Genomic DNA, 17,536 nt, shown 5'->3' on the forward strand with positions numbered 1-17,536 from the left:
ATATATTTTCAATAAACAAATGCTACTCTTATCAAAACAGTGTAATGGTATAAAGACAGATATAAAGACCACCGAAATAGAACAGAATACAAAAGTCAACATAAATATAAGTAATGTTGTTTGACAAGGTTGCCGAGATCATTTATAGGAAAAGTGCAGTCTTTTTAACAAGCAATGCTGAGAAAACCATATATCAGCGTGCAAAAGAAAGAAGTTAGACCTCTCTAGATCTCTCTACCTTACACCACACACACACACACACACACATACAAACACACACACAGAAAATTCAAGCTGCATCAAAGACCTAAACACCAAGCATTCTGATGTATTCTCTCCCCACCATGTAGTAGTCACCTCTGTTTCTCTTCTGTTTCTCTTTGACTCCAGTTTTCTGCACAGCGTATCCCAAACCGAAGTAACTGTGTGGACAAAATGATGATAAGCTTCAGGTGACAGTGGCCCAGGTGCTTTGGTCACATTCCCCGGTTCCTGCTTCTGTTCCCTCCCCTTCACATCTCAGAACCACCACCTGTTAGTCTTCATCTTTGTATTCTTACACTTAATGGATCTCAGAGTTTTGAGTGAACCTGAAGACAGTCAGTCACAAAATAAGTGTGATCAGATCACAACAGGAATAAAGTGTTACATCAGTAAACATCATTATTATAGAAGGAGTTGATAATAATGTATAAGAAATGCTCAGATTCTCAAACAAGCATTCAAGGAACTCTTCTGAGGTAACGTGCATTTCTACATCTACTGGGTATTCATCCAACCCATCTTCAATGAGAACAAAGTCTTCATGTCTTAAAGTAAGATATCTATTGTTCTTGATCTGGTAACTAGAAAAGTCTTCTCACTACAGTGTTCATGATTTCCACCCACAAATTCAGATGAGTAAGAAGAAAACAGAGTTCTTTGTTTTTCTTGGAATTGATTTTATTTGGGCCCTTTTGAAATTGATCTCTTTCAGAAAAGGTAGCTGAAGAATACTGGGTATTCTAGATAAAGAACCAAAATTAGGGGGTGCCCTGATCATCCGGGACTAGCTCTGAAGCCATGTTTGAGCTTCTGTATCCTTGTCCCTTGAAGTAAAATGCTGCTTCAAGAGTTAATGGTTGGAAAAAAAAAAGAGTTAATGATTGGGAAATGTGAAGATGTAGAAACAAAGAATAGCTATAGGACTAGCAAACTGGTAACAATTTAGACTATAATTCTTCCACACTACAGAATCAGGGAACTCACAGTTTCCTGATAGATACAGATAAAGGCCTGACACACATTCCTAAATTGTTTTTACAGGAAGCAGATCTCTTCCAGATGAAAACTTCTGACCAGAAGAACATATACCCTAGACTTTTATTTGTCCTCACTCAATCCCTAGAAGAGACTCGCCAGTATAGAGAGAAAAGCAAATATCTGCTCATCAAACAGCATACTGCCATGATTTTTAGAAAAATAAAATGATAGAGCCAGTGGTATTTGTCTCAAGAAAGTGGTCTCTTGCTTAATGAGGCATTTGTGGTGAGAGTGGGGTATTTCATGTTCTGTAAGAACGGAACTAGATTGCACTTGAACTTGACAGAGGCTGGTGAGCAGGGAAGTGCTGGCCAATGGTCAGAGTGGCATTGCTTTGGAAGATGGGGGAGAAGCTGGGAGGTGCAAGGGACAAGTGATGGGAAAGGGAGGGAGGATGCAGAGAGGAGAAAAGACTGTTGTCCTGGGAGGAATCTGGGGGAAAAGAACCAAGATATTTATGAGGTTTCAATTATGATGGTTGATGAAATTAGTAGCCTTGGAATTTTTAGTAAAATCCACTACCCTCACTAATGTGTCATGGAGTGGGTCCAGACTGAAGAATAAAAGCTATCTCAAATGTGGCCTCAGGATGAGTGAAGAAGTAAGCCGATGCTTTTTTGCTTCACTTATTACTCATATAACTCAGTACCATCATCAAATCCTTAGAGTCCATTACAGAAATAGGCTCAAAGATGACTCAGCAATTTCCTCAGGTTCTGAAACTCCTGACTAGGTGCAAAGTGCAGGGGGGTTGTCAACGGAAAATTGATAACTTTGATAGCTGTTTGAGTTCTGAAGCAGAGCATGAAAGAAAGCCCAAGTCAAGAACAGTTCAGTTCAGTCACTCAGTTGTGTCCAACTCCTTGCAACCCCATGAACCGCAGCATGCCAGGCCTCCCTGTCCATAACCATCTCCCGGAGTTCACTCAGACTCATGTCCATCGAGTCAGTGATGCCATCCAGCCATCTCATCCTCTGTCATCCCCTTCTCCTCCTGCCCCCGATCCCTCCCAGCATCAGAGTATTTTCCAGTGAGTCAACTCTTCCCATGACGTGGCCAGAAGTTTCAGCTTTAGCATCATTCCTTGCAAAGAAATCCCAGGGCTGATCTCTTCAGAATGGACTGGTTGGATCTCCTTGCAGTCCAAGGGACTCTCAAGAGTCTTCTCCAACAACACAGTTCAAACGCATCAATTCTTTGGCACTCAGCCTTCTTCACAGTCCAACTCTCACATCCGTACACGAATACTGGAAAAACCATAGCCTTGACTAGACGGACCTTAGTCGGCAAAGTAATCTCTGCTTTTGAATATGCTATCTAGGTTGGTCATAACTTTTCTTCCAAGGAGTAAGCATCTTTTAATTTCATGGCTGCAATCACCATCTGCAGTGATTTTGGAGCCCCCAAAAATAGTCTGACACTGTTTCCACTGTTTCCCCATCTATTTCCATGAAGTGATGGGACCGGATGCCATGATCTTTGTTTTCTGAATGTTGAGCTTTAAGCCAACTTTTTCACTCTCCTCTTTCACTTTCATCAAGAACACTTATCTCGAAATTGGCCGAGTCCCCACAGAAATGCATTACCTCCATAACAGGAATGCATTACCTCCAGAGGCAGCTGACTTGCTGTCCCTTAAATGTGACAGGGGACTCTTCCTGGACTTAGATTTTCTGTTCTGTGTCCCACTTGTCCACAGAGCTCACTGTTTGCCTTCATGTTTGCTCAGTGAAATCTTTTCTAATCATCTTATAATAGTGCCCAATCCCCCAACTCCCAGCATGGCCTGTTCTCCTCCCTGCTTTCTTTTTCTTCCTTTCACAGTTAAGGGTTATGAAGAATCTAAGATTTTAACCTGACCTGTAAGCCTAAAAATCACCTTGCCTTGGTTTCATGGATGTTTATAGAAGGTGGACTCTTTATCACCCACAACAAATGCTGTAGCCAAAATAAGAGTGTCATTTTCCAGCTCTGTTGAGGCATAATTGACATATAACATTGTATAGGCTTAGTGCTTACAACCCCTAACAAAGGTCCATCTAGTCAAAGCAACAAAGGTCTGTCTAGTCAAAGCTATGGTTTTTCCAGTAGTCATGTATGGATGTAAGAGTTGGACCATAAAGGCGGCTGAGTGCCAAAGAACTGATGCTTTTGAACTCCGGTGTTAGAGAAGACTCTTGAGAGCCCCTTGGACTGCCAGAAGACCAAACTAGTCAATCCTAAAGGAAATCAGTCCTGAATATTCATTGGAAGGACTGATGCTGAGGTGAAATTCCAGTACTTTGGCTACCTGATGTGAAGAACTGACTCCTTGGAAAAGACCCTGATGCTGGGAAAGATTGAAAGCAGAAGGAGAAGGGGATGACAGAGGATGAGATGGTTGGATGGCATCACCGACTTGATGGATATGAGTTTGAGCAGGCTCTGGGAGTTGGTGATGGACAGGGAAGCCTGGCGTGCTGCAGTCCACGGGGTTGCAAAGAATTAACACGACTGAACTGAACTGAGGTTTTATAATGTGATAATTAGGTGTGCATATATATGGTGTGTTGTGCTAGTTCCTGGGTCCCCATTTCTAAAGTTGAAGTGAAGGTCCCAGGTGATACCTGAATACTCAGTGAGTTGAGTGACAGGAGAAAAACCTTGAGTCTAGGGATCCTGGATCAATGACTGTAGGCACTCAGCATCCCTCCCTTTCTCAGGAGGGAGTTGTTTTCTTTACATTACATGGCAGCAAACACTCCCTACATGTTTCTGCAGGGCAAGGTTATTTGTTGTACAGATGAAAAGTTGTATGGGATGATGGATAGTTAGTGCCTCTTCCTGATGAATGTACAGAAAGCTGAGAGAATGTGTAGAATTATCTCAACAGGCACTTACTAATTTCTAACAGCTAAATACTCCTGATTTCATTCATAGTCTCACCCTCCACTAGACTATCAACTCAATAATTTATTTTAGTTTGTTGTCCATTTTATTGATAAAACAGTCTTACTAAAAATATTCAATAAAATTGTGCTGAATACATCAATGAATGAATGGCTAAACATATAATAACTAATCAAAGTGTTTAGCATAAAGAAGAATGTATATATATATATATGAATCATTTTGCTGTACAGAAGAAATTAATGCAACATTGCAAACCTCAATAAAAATGTTTTATTGTATACCTCAATAAAAATGTTTTAAATAGACAACTAACAGTTTTTAAAAATTAAATAAATTGAAAAGATGCACTGCTTTATAACATGTGTGCATAATCAGTCACTAAATCCTGTTCAACTTTTTTCCACCCCACGGACTGTAGCCCATCATAATCTTCTGTCCTTGGGATTTCCCAGGTGAAAATACTGGACTGAATTGCCATTTCCTTCTTCAGGGACTCTTCCCTATCCAGAGATCAAACCTGTGTCTCCTTCATTGACAGGCAGATTCTTTACCACTGAGCCACCTGAGAAGCATTATAAGAAGCTAAATATAATACTGTAATTTTTAGTTTATATTCTATTAAAGTATAGTTTAATTACAATGTTGTTTCAATTGCTAATGTACACAAAAGTGACTCAGTTATACACATATATACATTCTTTTTCATATTCTTTCCAATTATGGTTTACCATAGATAAATATTGTTCCCTGTGCTATACAGTAGGACTTTATTGTTAATCCATTCCTTATATAATAGCTTGTACCTGCTAACCCTAGCCTCCCAATCCAACCCTCTCCCAACCCCTTGACCCTTGGCAACTATCAAATAACACTTGAAAGCTTCCAAAAAAACTCATGCTAAGTAAAAAATAAGTATACAACCTGCATATTGAAAATGATTCAAATTATAAACAGACACACACTTTTGTATAGGGGAGTCATGAAGGTATGAAATAAAATTTATATTTTATGGCAAAAATTTAAATATGAAAAATTCTTTTGTGTCCTTTGCACCCCTCTCTCCTTACTGTGGGTTGTGTGTCTTCATTATATATGTACCGGACCTCTTTCCTCAATGCAAGGACCTGCTCAACCGTAAAGAGCCACATTCTCCCAGCATCAGTAAGACAGCTCCTTAAAAGATAAATTTCTTCTTGATCTTATAAGGGGTCACATGACTCAACACGATGACACTTATATGTGTATTATGCACACTGTCAATAATATGTCTTTTCATGTAGAGCCCTCTGTCTCCAAAACTTACATCCCCAGTGCCTTGACTTCTAGAAGACAGAACAGCAATCAGAGTTTTCTGGGTTATAGTTCTCAAATTTGGCTTGAATGAAATTTTCTATTTCTTTCTTAGATTGACTGATTCATTTTCAACAAAGGAAAATGCACCAAATTTATTAAATGGGTTAATCAGGTTTATCTTTTCCCCTTTATTTTTCAAATTATTTTGTTATCAGGAAAAACTAGTACTGATATTTGAAATCTTGATTATTTCATAAAAAGTTTTTAAAGAAAAACAAGCTTTCAAAAGTTCAGACACTTCTTTTAAACACCTCCACCAAGTATAGAAATGCTCTTCACAGCCCTAGAAGCAAGACGTTCAGGTAGAAGGCATGGTGGACAGCTCACCCAGTCAGTATTCTTCAGAAAATGGATACTCAGGGTGACCCGTACCCCTGAAAGAGAAGGAGGAGGATTGATTTATTAAATCTGTCTTGTCACAGAGAGCATTACTCTGTGGATGCAGTCAGAATGGGCTCAAACTCAAAATCTACAAAACATGTCCCTCTTTCTCCCCCAACAAGCACACACTAGGTGTCTGCTTCATGTGCACACGACACCTGCATGTCCAATCCCAACATTCACATGTAACAGTTACTCCACAGTGACTTATACAATATATAAATGCATACAGTTTATATGGAGTACAAGACCTAGGACTGACTGTGGAGGTCATTTCAGACACAGGTGGAACTTTCGGCCCTAAGTGATGAGAATAATCACAGTTAAGGAATACCTTGCTCTTTTTCATATAAACATTCAATGAAAAAATGTTGAGCATACCCAAAATACACGATGCCTCCATTGAGGAATTACTATTAAGCTGAAGAAATGCCACATACACCTAAATAACCATACCTATAAATTGTGATTACTATTTTCTTAGTCTATATGACAACACATTATTTATTCATTAGTATTACTGCTGTTATCTTTTCTTATGGCCTGATTTTTCTTTCTAACTTGGTCCTTTTCAATTCAATTCATTAAAGAGTGCATTCAGAGCAATTCCACGTGCCAAGAGTTGTGCTGTTGACATAAACCCACAAGGATGAGTAAGTCTAGGCATTCACAGCATAATGAAGGAGAACACAGCACACACATAAGCTTTTGAGAACAGAAAAGTAACTTTCATTTATCATTATGTCTTTTCTCAGAATAATGGTATACTTATAAACACATGTATATGTACATATAAACATCTTCTTTACAAACAAGGAGAGTTTTGAGATCTTTCATTTGAAACTAAATATTCATTTTATCACTAATTTGAATTTGCTTCTTTCTAAACTGTTTTCCAATATCTCTCTGTTTGATTAGCCCTCTTTCTCATCAATCCTGACATCCTCCTGCAGTAATCAGGAAGCTGGAATCCTAGGTTTGTGACGAAGTCAAAATCAAGGAGATAGGAGCTCCCCAGGGGATGGACATCTGCTAGACAAAGGCAGCACTAGATTAAGTCTGGACTCAAGAAACTAGAGACTCAGATGATCTTACTAGGGTGTGTCCTGCTAAGGACACAGCAGTCACTCTCTCGAGCGTCAGCTAAGTTCATGATCTACTTGCAACTCATTTGGTGACATTACAAGGATGAGGAAATGTGTTGTAACAGGGGGGAAAGGGATTGATTTGGATGAATTGATTTGTCTTGGTACAAGAAATGCCCATTAGGGAGAAAAACCATCAGACACTAGGAGGAGGGGGTGTAAGCAGGCCCACTGTGACTACTCAGCAATAATGCCTGTTGGCCTTCATGGACCCCTCCTCCAAAACACATCAGCAATACATTTATAGTTGTGTTAGGATAAACTTGGGGACTCCCAGGTGGCTCACTCTTTAAGAATGCACTTGCCAATATAGGAGATGCTGAAAATGTGGGTTTGATCCCCAATTTGGGAAGATCTTATCCCCTAGGTAAGAAAATGGCAACCCACTCCAGTATTGTTGCTGGGAAATTCCATGGACAGAGGAGCCTGGAGGGCTACAGTTCCTGGGCCTCCAGGAGTCAGACACAACTGACCATACTCATACATTAGGATAAACATGAATGTAATCCAAGATGGATTCTTTATCACACAGTCCTTATTTATCATTTCCTCCTGATTCTAAAAGGATTTAAAGGTGAAATATTCGTGTAGGTCCCTGAAAGAACAGTGGACTACAGGCACTGTGCTTTCTGTGTCTACTAGGTCTCTCAGCCTTGAGAGGAGGTACATCAGGCACAGGGATTACAGGCACAACGTAGTGAATTCACCACAATGTCAAATCTGGGGATCTTACTTACGGGTTCTCCTGGGCCTCAATTACATTTCTGTTAGTGATAAACGGAACCCTGGAGGAAACTTCTGGTCTGAGGTCTGCAGGAAGCCCCTGGTTTACTCCTATGCTGGAAATCAGGACATCCTCCCTAAAACTAAGTTTTAAGAAAGCTTATTCCTCTGCTGAGCTATATGCTAGAGAAAACTGTGTGTGTAATATATACAAGTCACTTACTGTTGAAAATCATAGTATCTTATATTACGATTGAGGCCATCGATTGCTTTCATGTCTTCTGGAGTCAGTTCAAAGTCAAACACCTAGAAGGAAGGAAGAAACACATTAGCCTTTCCTCCAAGGAGCTGGCCTCCCCCTGGGGACTGAAGGACTTCAAGTTGGATGGAGACAAGAAGAGGTGACAGGGAAGCCGTGCCTGTCCTCAGCTTCCAGGTGAACAAGCCTGGGACCCTCTGCTGAGTTCTCACCTCTCCTTCCCACACCTTCTCCTTCTCTGTCCACCTTAAACAGATTATAGCGCATCAGTCCCTTATCTTTCTAAGTGAATTATTTGAGACAGAAAATTGAAAAAAATAATCTTCTTTCAAAAACAAAGGGGCAGTTGGACAATTCAGACAAAATACCTGCATTTCACCATGCATTAAGCTGTTTTTCTTCTTCCCAACACCCCCTAAATATGATATACCTTTGAACTTAATAAGAATTGCAAGGAGGACCCCTCCCTCCAAAAACCTACCCAACAATCCCATATCAAACTTATTCATTATCTACGAGTAAATCTAACCCAAAAGGATTACGTAAACCCTTTAAGGAAAAAAGTTATGAAATGTGCTTAAAATATTAAAGCACACCTAAATAATTAGAAATTCATCTCATAATCATAGCATGGAAATCTCAATTTGTAAAGAAATCAGTTTTCTCCAAAGCATTCTAGTGTTTCAATGCAACATGAACCTAAGACTTAAACATGTATTCTTTTGTGGGAGTTGGGAAAGTGACACTAAATTTACATCAAGGAACAGCTAGTGAAAAGTAGCAAAGATCTCTTTAAGGAAGGAGAATGTATCATTCCGAAAAACAAGACTTGTTTTCCACTATAATAAGACAGTACAGAAAACTGAATTGTTAAATAGAAGAGAGGTCAGAAATGTACTTATGGACACTTGATATATGACAGAGTTGACAATGAAAATCTGTAGAAAAATATGGACCTTTAGATTTCTATTTAAATATACATATATATATATATATATCCCTTTTCATATCTTATTAGAAAATCAGAAGGATGGTACGGGGAGGGAGGTGGGAGGGGGGTTCAGGTTGGGGAACACGTGTACACCCGTGGTGGATTCATGTTGATGTATGGCAAAACCAATACAATATTGTAAAGTAATTAGCCTCTAATTAAAATAAATAAATTTATATTTAAAAAAAGCAAATCAGTTTCAGCTATATTACAGAATCAAATTTAAATGGAAACAGTTTTTCAGGGGACAATTTTCCTTCTCCTTGACCTGAGCGGTAACCTGCCTTGGACAGTGATATTTGCATTGGACTGGAGAAGGCAATGGCACCCCACTCCGGTACTCTTGCCTGGAAAATCCCATGGATAGAGAAGCTTGGTGGGCTGCAGTTCATGGGATCGCTAGGAGTCGGACCTGACTGAGTGACTTCACTTTCACTTTTCACTTTCCTGCATTGGAGAAGGAAATGGCAACCCACTCCAGTGTTCTTGCCTGGAGAATCCCAGGGATGGGGGAGCCTGGTGGGCTGCCGTCTGAGGGGTCGCACAGAGTCGGACACAACTGAAGCGACTTAGCAGCAGCAGCAGCAGCAGTGATATTTCCCAGAAATGGTGAGTTAGTTCTGAGTCCAGACATAAAGAGGATTTTTCCCCACTCACTGACTGGGGATCATAGCACTGTGCTGAAATGAAGACCAGGTTAGTTGACCACAGTATAGCCAAACATATATGAAAAACTAGATGGAAAGGTGTGCAGCTCCTCTGACAAGAGCCACATCCATCTGCTAAAGCAGAACTACCGAGCTGCTCTGCTGCTGCTGCTGCTAAGTCACTTCAGTCACGTCCGATGCTGTGCAACCCCATAGATGGCAGCCTGCCAGGCTCCCCCGTCCCTGGGATTCTCCAGGCAAGAGTACTGGAGCTGCTCTGCACTAAACTGCAAATACACGAGAGCCCAGCCAAGAGGACAACAGCTGAGCTAAGTGCAGGCTGATCATCAAACTACAGAATCAAGAGAAGCATAACTGATCTCTGCATTAAACCCTGAAATGGGGGAGACTTTCCTGTACAGCTATGGCTAAGAGTACGATAATGGTCTCCTACACACAAATCAAAAGACAACTCAGCAAAAATGGGCACAGTCTTGCATAGGAACTTTGCAACAGCAAAAACTCATGGAGATTAAATGTATGAGAATGAATCTACATTACTATTCAGGGAAATGTAAAATAAAATCATGATAATTTAGAGGTTCAAGATCACTGCTGTAACTTGTGTGTCCCCCAAATTTACCTGTTGGGAACCTTACCCCACTGTGATGGTGTTAGAAATGAGCCCTTGAAGAGTGATTAATTAGGCTATAATGGTGGGGCCCTCATGAATGATATTTAAACAATATCATATTCATATAAGAGGCTTGGGAGAGCTCTGTTGCCCCCTCTACCAAGTTAAGATACAAGGAGAAGCCTGTGACCTGGAGGAGGGCCCTCACTTGACCACATGGAAACCCTGATCTCGGATCTCCACCTCCAGAACTGTGAGACTACATATTTCAATAGTTTCTATGCCACACAATCTGTGGTGTTTGTTCAGTTCAGTTCAGTTCAGTCACTCAGTCGTGTCCAACTCTTTGCAACCCCATGAAAAGCAGCACGCCAGGCCTCCCTGTTTACCACCAACTTCCGGAGTTCACACAGATTCACGTCCATCGAGTCAGTGATGCCATCCAGCCATCTCATCCTCTGTCGTCCCCTTCTCCTCCTTCCCCCAATCTCTCCCAACATCAAAATTTTTTCCAATGAGTCAACTCTTCACATGAGGTGGCCAACGTATTGGAGTTTCAGCTTTAGCATCATTCCTTCCAAAGAAATCCCAGGGCTGATCTCCTTCAGAATGGACTGGTTGGATCTCCTTGCAGTCCAAGGGACTCTCAAGAGTCTTCTCCAAAACCACAGTTCAAAAGCATCAGTTCTTCAGTGCTAAGCTTTCTTCACAGTCCAACTCTCACATCCATACATGACCACAGGAAAAACCATAGCCTTGACTAGATGGACCTTAGTTGGCAAAGTAACGTCTCTGCTTTTGAACATGCTATTTAGGTTGGTCATAACTTTTCTCCCAAGGAGTAAGCATCTTTTAATTTCATGGCTGCAATCACCATCTGCAGTGATTTTGGTGCCCAAAAAATAAAGTCTGACACTGTTTCCACTGTTCCCCATCTATCTCCCATGAAGTGATGGGACTGGATGCCATGATCTTCGTTTTCTGAATGTTGAGCTTTAGGCCAACTTTTTCACTCTTCACTTTCATTTTCATCAAGAGGCTTTTTAGCTCCTCTTCACTTTCTGCCATAAGGATGGTGTCATCTGCATATCTGAGGTGATTGATATTTCTCCCGGCAATCTTGATTCCAGCTTGTGTTTCTTCCTGTCCAGCGTTTCTCATGATGTACTCTGCACGTAAGTTAAATAAGCAGGGTGACAATATACAGCCTTGACGTACTCCTTTTCCTATTTGCAACCAGTCTGTTGTTCCATGTCCAGTTCTAACTGTTGCTTCCTGACCTGCATACAGATTTCTCAAGAGGCAGGTCAGGTGGTCTGGTATTCCCATCTCTTTCAGAATTTTCCACAGTTTATTGTCATCCACACAGTCAAAGGCTTTGGCATAGTCAATAAAGCAGAAATAGATGTTTTTCTGGAACTCTCTTGCTTTTTCCATGATCCAGCGGATGTTGGCAATTTGATCTCTGGTTCTGTGCCTTTTCTAAAACCTGCTTGAACATCAGGGAGTTCACGGTTCACGTATTGCTGAAGCCTGGCTTGGAGAATTTTGAGCATTACTTTACTGTGATGGTGTTTGTTAGAGCAGCCTAGATGATCTATGCTGCTAAGTCATTTCAGTCGTGTCCGACTCTGTGCGACCCCCTAGACGGCAGCCCACCAGGCTCCCCTGTCTCTGGGATTCTCCAGGCAAGAAAACTGGAGTGGGCTGCCATTTCCTTCTCCAACGCATGAAAGTGAAAAGTGAAAGTGAAGTCACTCAGTCGTTTCTGACCCTCAGCGACCTCATGGATTGTAGCCTTCCAGGCTCCTCCATCCATGGGATTTTCCAGACTAGAGTACTGGAGTGGGGTGCCATTTGGGAATCACATAATTCAATTTTGTCAATTGAGAACAAAGAAAATGAGGTGTCATTTGCACAAGATGACAATATAAATGGCTGATGTAATGCTGAAACAAAAATCTCTGTTTTCTGCCCAACTTGAACCCTCTCCTGCCATGCCACCTCTCCTGTTGCCTCATCAGGAGGAGAAAATCACCAGGAACACACAACACATTCATGCATGGGGAAGAATAGGTAACTTGTCTTGACTCAAGGAAAGTCTTGAGAGACAGACAAAGAATGACCCTCATGAAGGATATTCCCTAGGAGCCCTCTGCCCACAGCCCCACTCATGATCACCTGCATGTTCTCTTTGATCCGCTTCTTGTTGAAACTCTTGGCCAAAACCACAACCCCACGTTGTACCTGGTAGCGAAGGGCAACCAGAGCTGGGGTTTGCTTGTGCTTTTTGGCAATGGCACAAAGAACTGGGTCCTCCAAGAGAACGGGGTGGTTCTGGTTCACCCTGCAAGGAAATTCAGAAATGCTGAGGAGCTGAGACTAAGTACTCAGTTTCTAAGGAGGCTTTTCAAACAGACCAAGTAGGTTCACTCTAGACCAATGTTTCTCAAAGTGTGGTCCATGGGCCAGCAGCATCAGCATCACCTGGGATCTTGCTAGAAATGCAAATTCCATGGCTTAACTGCAGACAAACTGAATCAGAAACTCAACTGTGGCACCTGGCAGTCTGTATTTACAAAGCTCTCCCAGGCATTTGATGCATACTTGTGAGTACTGCCAATCTTGTGGAAATTTTTTTCTGTTTTTACGTCTCAGTGGTGGTTTTTCTTTTATAATCACAACTCTAAAGTAAGTACAAGGGCATGAAAAGAAAATGAGATGGAGAAGACCAGGAAATTTTTAAATTTTTGCTGTTCTCAAGTGTTGATAAAAATCAAGTAGTCCAAAGATGAGAACTATTCATTTCATTGTTGTTTGCATTATGCAATAGTCCTACAAATAAATGCTTACTAAAATGATTCAACTTGTTAATTTTTGATCATCATAAACCTGGGAGGTACTTAATATTATCCTGATTTTAGACATAAGGTAAGGGAAGCTTGAAAAGTTTATTATTCATTAATAATTTGGAGAAGGCGATGGCACCCCACTCCAGTACTCTTGCCTGGAATATCCCATGGATGGAGGAGCCTGGTGGGCTGCAGTCCTGGGGTCACTAAGAGTTGGGCATGACTGAACGACTTCACTTTCAATTTTCACTTTTCACTTTCATGCATTGGAGAAGGAAATGGCAACCCACTCCAGTGTTCTTGCCTGGGGAATCCCAGGAACTGGGGAGCCTAGTGGGCTTCCATCTATGGGGTCGCACAGAGTCAGACACAACTGAAGCGACTTAGCATCAGCAGCAGCAGTAATGTATTCATTAGTTAATAAATAAGTAAATCATGACTTAAGTTTATGTCTTGGTTCTCAACTATGGAATTATATATAAATGTATTGCAGACTTACATTTTAACATTTTACAACAAGATACATGAAATGTAAAAATTGGCTGGGTGATGGATGGGAAGACAAAAGAGAAGGGTTTCTCCCATCTCTCTTCTCTTCCCCTGCCAAATGAGAGTTATCTCCAGAGTACTGTTACATTAAGATAAAAATATTTCTTCAAAAATTGAATTTTAGAGAATCTCCTTGTCTTCAGTAATGTTCATACCATTCTGATGATAGTTGGGATCCCAGAGCAGCATAAGCTACTAGGACAATATCATGTGACTTGCAGAACTCCAGCAGTTTGCTCTGGTTGAGGTAAGGGTGACATTCCACCTATAGAATGGAAGATAGAAGAGTGTCAGTTTATATGAAAAGACAATATTAATACCACAAGGATTAAAAGTTTAAAACATGCCAAAGAAAACACTGTGTCACATCAAATTAGAACTTAAAACATCAACCTTAAGTCATGATATTTTTTTAAAAAAAGAAATTTTATTACTGTCTCCTGAAAAGATAAAACAAAAAAATAATGACATTCTTGAGAAGAAGCAACTCTAGGAACCAGATCTTGGTTGCCGAACACCACTGGATACCACCAGGACACTTGCCTAATTCCAGATCGGGAACAGGAAAAGAGCTGTCAGAATCATGGACATCAAACTGTGCCAGGCAGCAAGAAATTGCACAAAGACTTATGGACAAATGACTTAAAGACAAAAGAACCACTTTGATGGGGAACCCACTGGTGACATTTGGGTAGACTTGAGCATCAGAAGGAATCAGGAATGAAAAAAGTACAGCACACAGAGTAAATAAAAATCCCTGAAGCCCTAGTGATGAGAGAGGTGAAAAGAACAAAAATATTTTCCTCCAGGGTTGATGATTATTACAATAAATCCTGTCTCAGAAACTGGTGACAAGGAGTCAAGTTTTACCCTGTCTTGTAGGAATAAGTGTGGAGGCTTCCCGAGTGGTTCTAGTTGTGAAGAACCTGCCTGCCAATGTGAGAGATGCAGGTTTGATCCCTGGGTCAAGAAGATCCCCTGCAGGAGGGCATGGCCATCCACTCCAGTATTCTTGTCTGGAGAATCTGGCGAGCTACAGTTCACAGGGTCGCAAAGAGTCGGACACAACTGAGCACATGCATATGCATACTAATTAATGTCACAAAACAACAATGAATACAGTGCATCTGTCAAAATCTTGTCTAGATATTCTGGTAACAGAATGCTTTAGTGGTCATTCTAGGTGAAAAGACCTTGGGAAACGTGGCTCAATGTGACATGGGAACCACATAAGATACAGATCAACAAAGTGTTATAGATCTTTATTTGTTAAATATATAATACATAATAAATAAAATTAAATACATGTATATTCCCTGTTGTAATCTTAATTCTTCTAATATCTGAAATTTTTCATAATAAACAAATATGGGCAAAATTGATGTTAGAATCACATTAATATTTTAATTTCTAAAATTGAAAATATATGTATAATTGATATATGTATAATTCTTGAATTATGTAAGCTACACTTGGCTTGCAAAGAATTCTGCTATAGAAGATTCTTTATCCTTGACTTCAAGTTGTATATTAGAGACATTATGGTATATTTGAAATAAGACCATTTCACTGGGATAAAGATTACATTACATATATATCACATCTCAGTTATATATGTAGATAGGTCAAACTTAGAATGAAACATTAGAGAGATGGTCACCAGGGGCTGGGAGGAAGGAGGAATCCAGATTTGCTAATCATGGGTGTGAAGTCTCAGTTATACAAGATCTGCTGTACAACACTGTCTGTATAGTAAACAACACTGTATTGTACTGAATACTAGATCTCATGTTAAGTTTTCTCACCACAATAAAGTAAAAATAGAACCAAAACAATAAGAGTGCAGAAACAAACATAGACAAGTGTGCTAAACCAGTTAATTTTATAATGGACATTGATGGGAGAACCAGTCCAAGACTGAGTAAATGATCAGATGTGCTCTAAGCTAAGTAAATGTTCCTGAGTGAATATCTACAGTTGGTGTCACCATAAGCCTTTAACTTCATCCATCTGACTTGACAGACCTTCACTGTCTCCAGCAAACTTTTCTGTACTGTGCTCCATGATGAAGACCAATGAATGTAGAGACACCAAGACTAAGGATTCAGGCATCTAGACCCCACACAAACACTTAGCACCTATCTCAGCTGATTTTTCCCTTTGTTATTTACTTCTCATTCTGTGTGTTCACGGTCTTCCTTCCTGTACACAGTTCCCTCTGAGGAACTTTCGATCATCTGATTAGTGATCACCCTTTCAGCTCAGGGAAAGGCCTTCTTCCTCTAAGTTCTGGGGGACTGGTCTAAGCCCCTTCACCCCCATTACCTTCCCTCAATTCCTACCACAACTTAGTGGTAACTCCTCCCCATATTTTCCACCCAGATTTTATCAAAGATACTGCTATGGATTCTATTCACACCATCCAGACAGAGGCTCTGCTCTCTGGAACCTTCTGTTCCCAAACATCAGATGAACAGGAGGGGAGGACAGACAGACATCAGGCTCCAGGGCAAGAAGGAGGTTGTGAAGAGCAGCAGAGAGAGGAGCCAAGCTTCTCACCTGGTTGCAGACGGGCTTGTACTTGAGCCCCGGCTTGTTCAGGATCCTCTCCAGCTGCTTGTGGTTGAAGTTGGACACCCCGATGGACTTGGTCAGCCCTGCATCCTTACACTTCTCCAGGGCCTGGGAGGGAGGGGTGATGAACAGTCACTTGGAATGAGTGATAGATCAAGAATAAATGTTGGAAAAAATTTGTAAAAAGTGTCTCATGTCAATAATTAGCATTGATTTTAAGAAAGAAAAAAGGAGAAGAGGGTCATGACACAAGAAGAATTATCATCTCTTCGTTAGAAAAATCCCAGAGAAGACATATCACAAGGAAGGAAATAGATGCCTGTCTTCACTGTCCCATATTCTCCTCCACTGTTCTTCTCTGTGAACATTTCAGCAATGATTCCTCCCCTCAACCCCAGCATCCCAAGCCTTAGATTCATGAACTGCTGAGTCTGATGGTCCACAGCCCATTCTCATAGGTGGAAGAAATGAAAGAAACTTCCTCCTCATGGCTCCTCCTCTGGGCTTTCTTCTCCCCACACTCACCTCCCATGTGTGACAGAGATCCACAGAGTCAAATATCAGTTTTCCACTTTCATCTTTTGGAACAAATCTATTCCCTGGCTGGAATAGAAGCAATCATTGTAGAGCTGTTACCAAATGATTTCTCCACATTTAGCTAGGCTGCTGGGCATGTCTAGACAAGGCACTAAACCTCTATGAGATAGGTAAAGCAATATTCTAGATACCAATATTAGAAAAGTGATTTGCAAATGGAGTTATGAGCAATGTCTTCAGAAGGCAGGCTCCCACTAATCTCTTACACCTAATATATGTTTTAATGAAAATAATTTTCATACATTGTAATGGGAATTATCAATGACTTATGTGAACTTTTTTTCTGCCCCTTATACTTTGCTCTTGCAAAATGCCTCTCTTGTGCTGGGAATGGCAGTAAGCTACATGGCTTTATTTCCAGATTAAAGATTGCAAACTTGATTTGGGCTAGATAATCAGACTTCTTTTCCCTCTGGGCATCTGATGTGCTAGGACAGGCACATGAACCAGCAAGACTCTGTTTAGGTGGATACGGAATGTAGAAGATCCAGACATGCTCTCAAATTTCATGAATATGAACCTTGAGTTTCCCCAAGGCTATATTTGCCACCAATGGAACATGTTCCGTAAAAATAAAGCAAACCAAGAGTAGTGACAGAATAAGGGATTTTTTTAAAGGGTTACATTACTGAAGAG

General features: G+C 40.7%; 1 protein-coding gene across 4 annotated transcripts in view; it reads right to left on the reverse strand.

Moving 5' to 3' along the window:
• Window positions 230-17,536, reverse strand: part of LOC102187782 (prostaglandin F synthase 1) — a 30,651-nt gene continuing 13,344 nt past the window's right edge. The window contains exons 4-10 of one of the 4 annotated variants that reach the window (XM_005688136.3): window positions 16,829-16,906; window positions 16,289-16,411; window positions 13,885-13,994; window positions 12,510-12,675; window positions 8,021-8,103; window positions 5,876-5,922; window positions 230-422 (exon numbers count right to left, since the gene is read on the reverse strand). In XM_005688136.3, the coding sequence (XP_005688193.1) occupies window positions 5,880-5,922; window positions 8,021-8,103; window positions 12,510-12,675; window positions 13,885-13,994; window positions 16,289-16,411; window positions 16,829-16,906 (603 nt within the window). In that variant the 3' untranslated portion in view covers window positions 230-422; window positions 5,876-5,879. Of the gene's footprint in view, window positions 423-5,130; window positions 5,923-8,020; window positions 8,104-12,509; window positions 12,676-13,884; window positions 13,995-16,288; window positions 16,412-16,828; window positions 16,907-17,536 lie in introns of those variants that run through there. The other 3 variants (XM_005688135.3, XM_005688137.3, XM_018057325.1) reach the window with 3 other exon arrangements.

Source organism: Capra hircus, chromosome 13 (genome assembly GCF_001704415.2).
Source record: "Capra hircus breed San Clemente chromosome 13, ASM170441v1, whole genome shotgun sequence".
NCBI lineage: Eukaryota > Metazoa > Chordata > Mammalia > Artiodactyla > Bovidae > Capra > Capra hircus.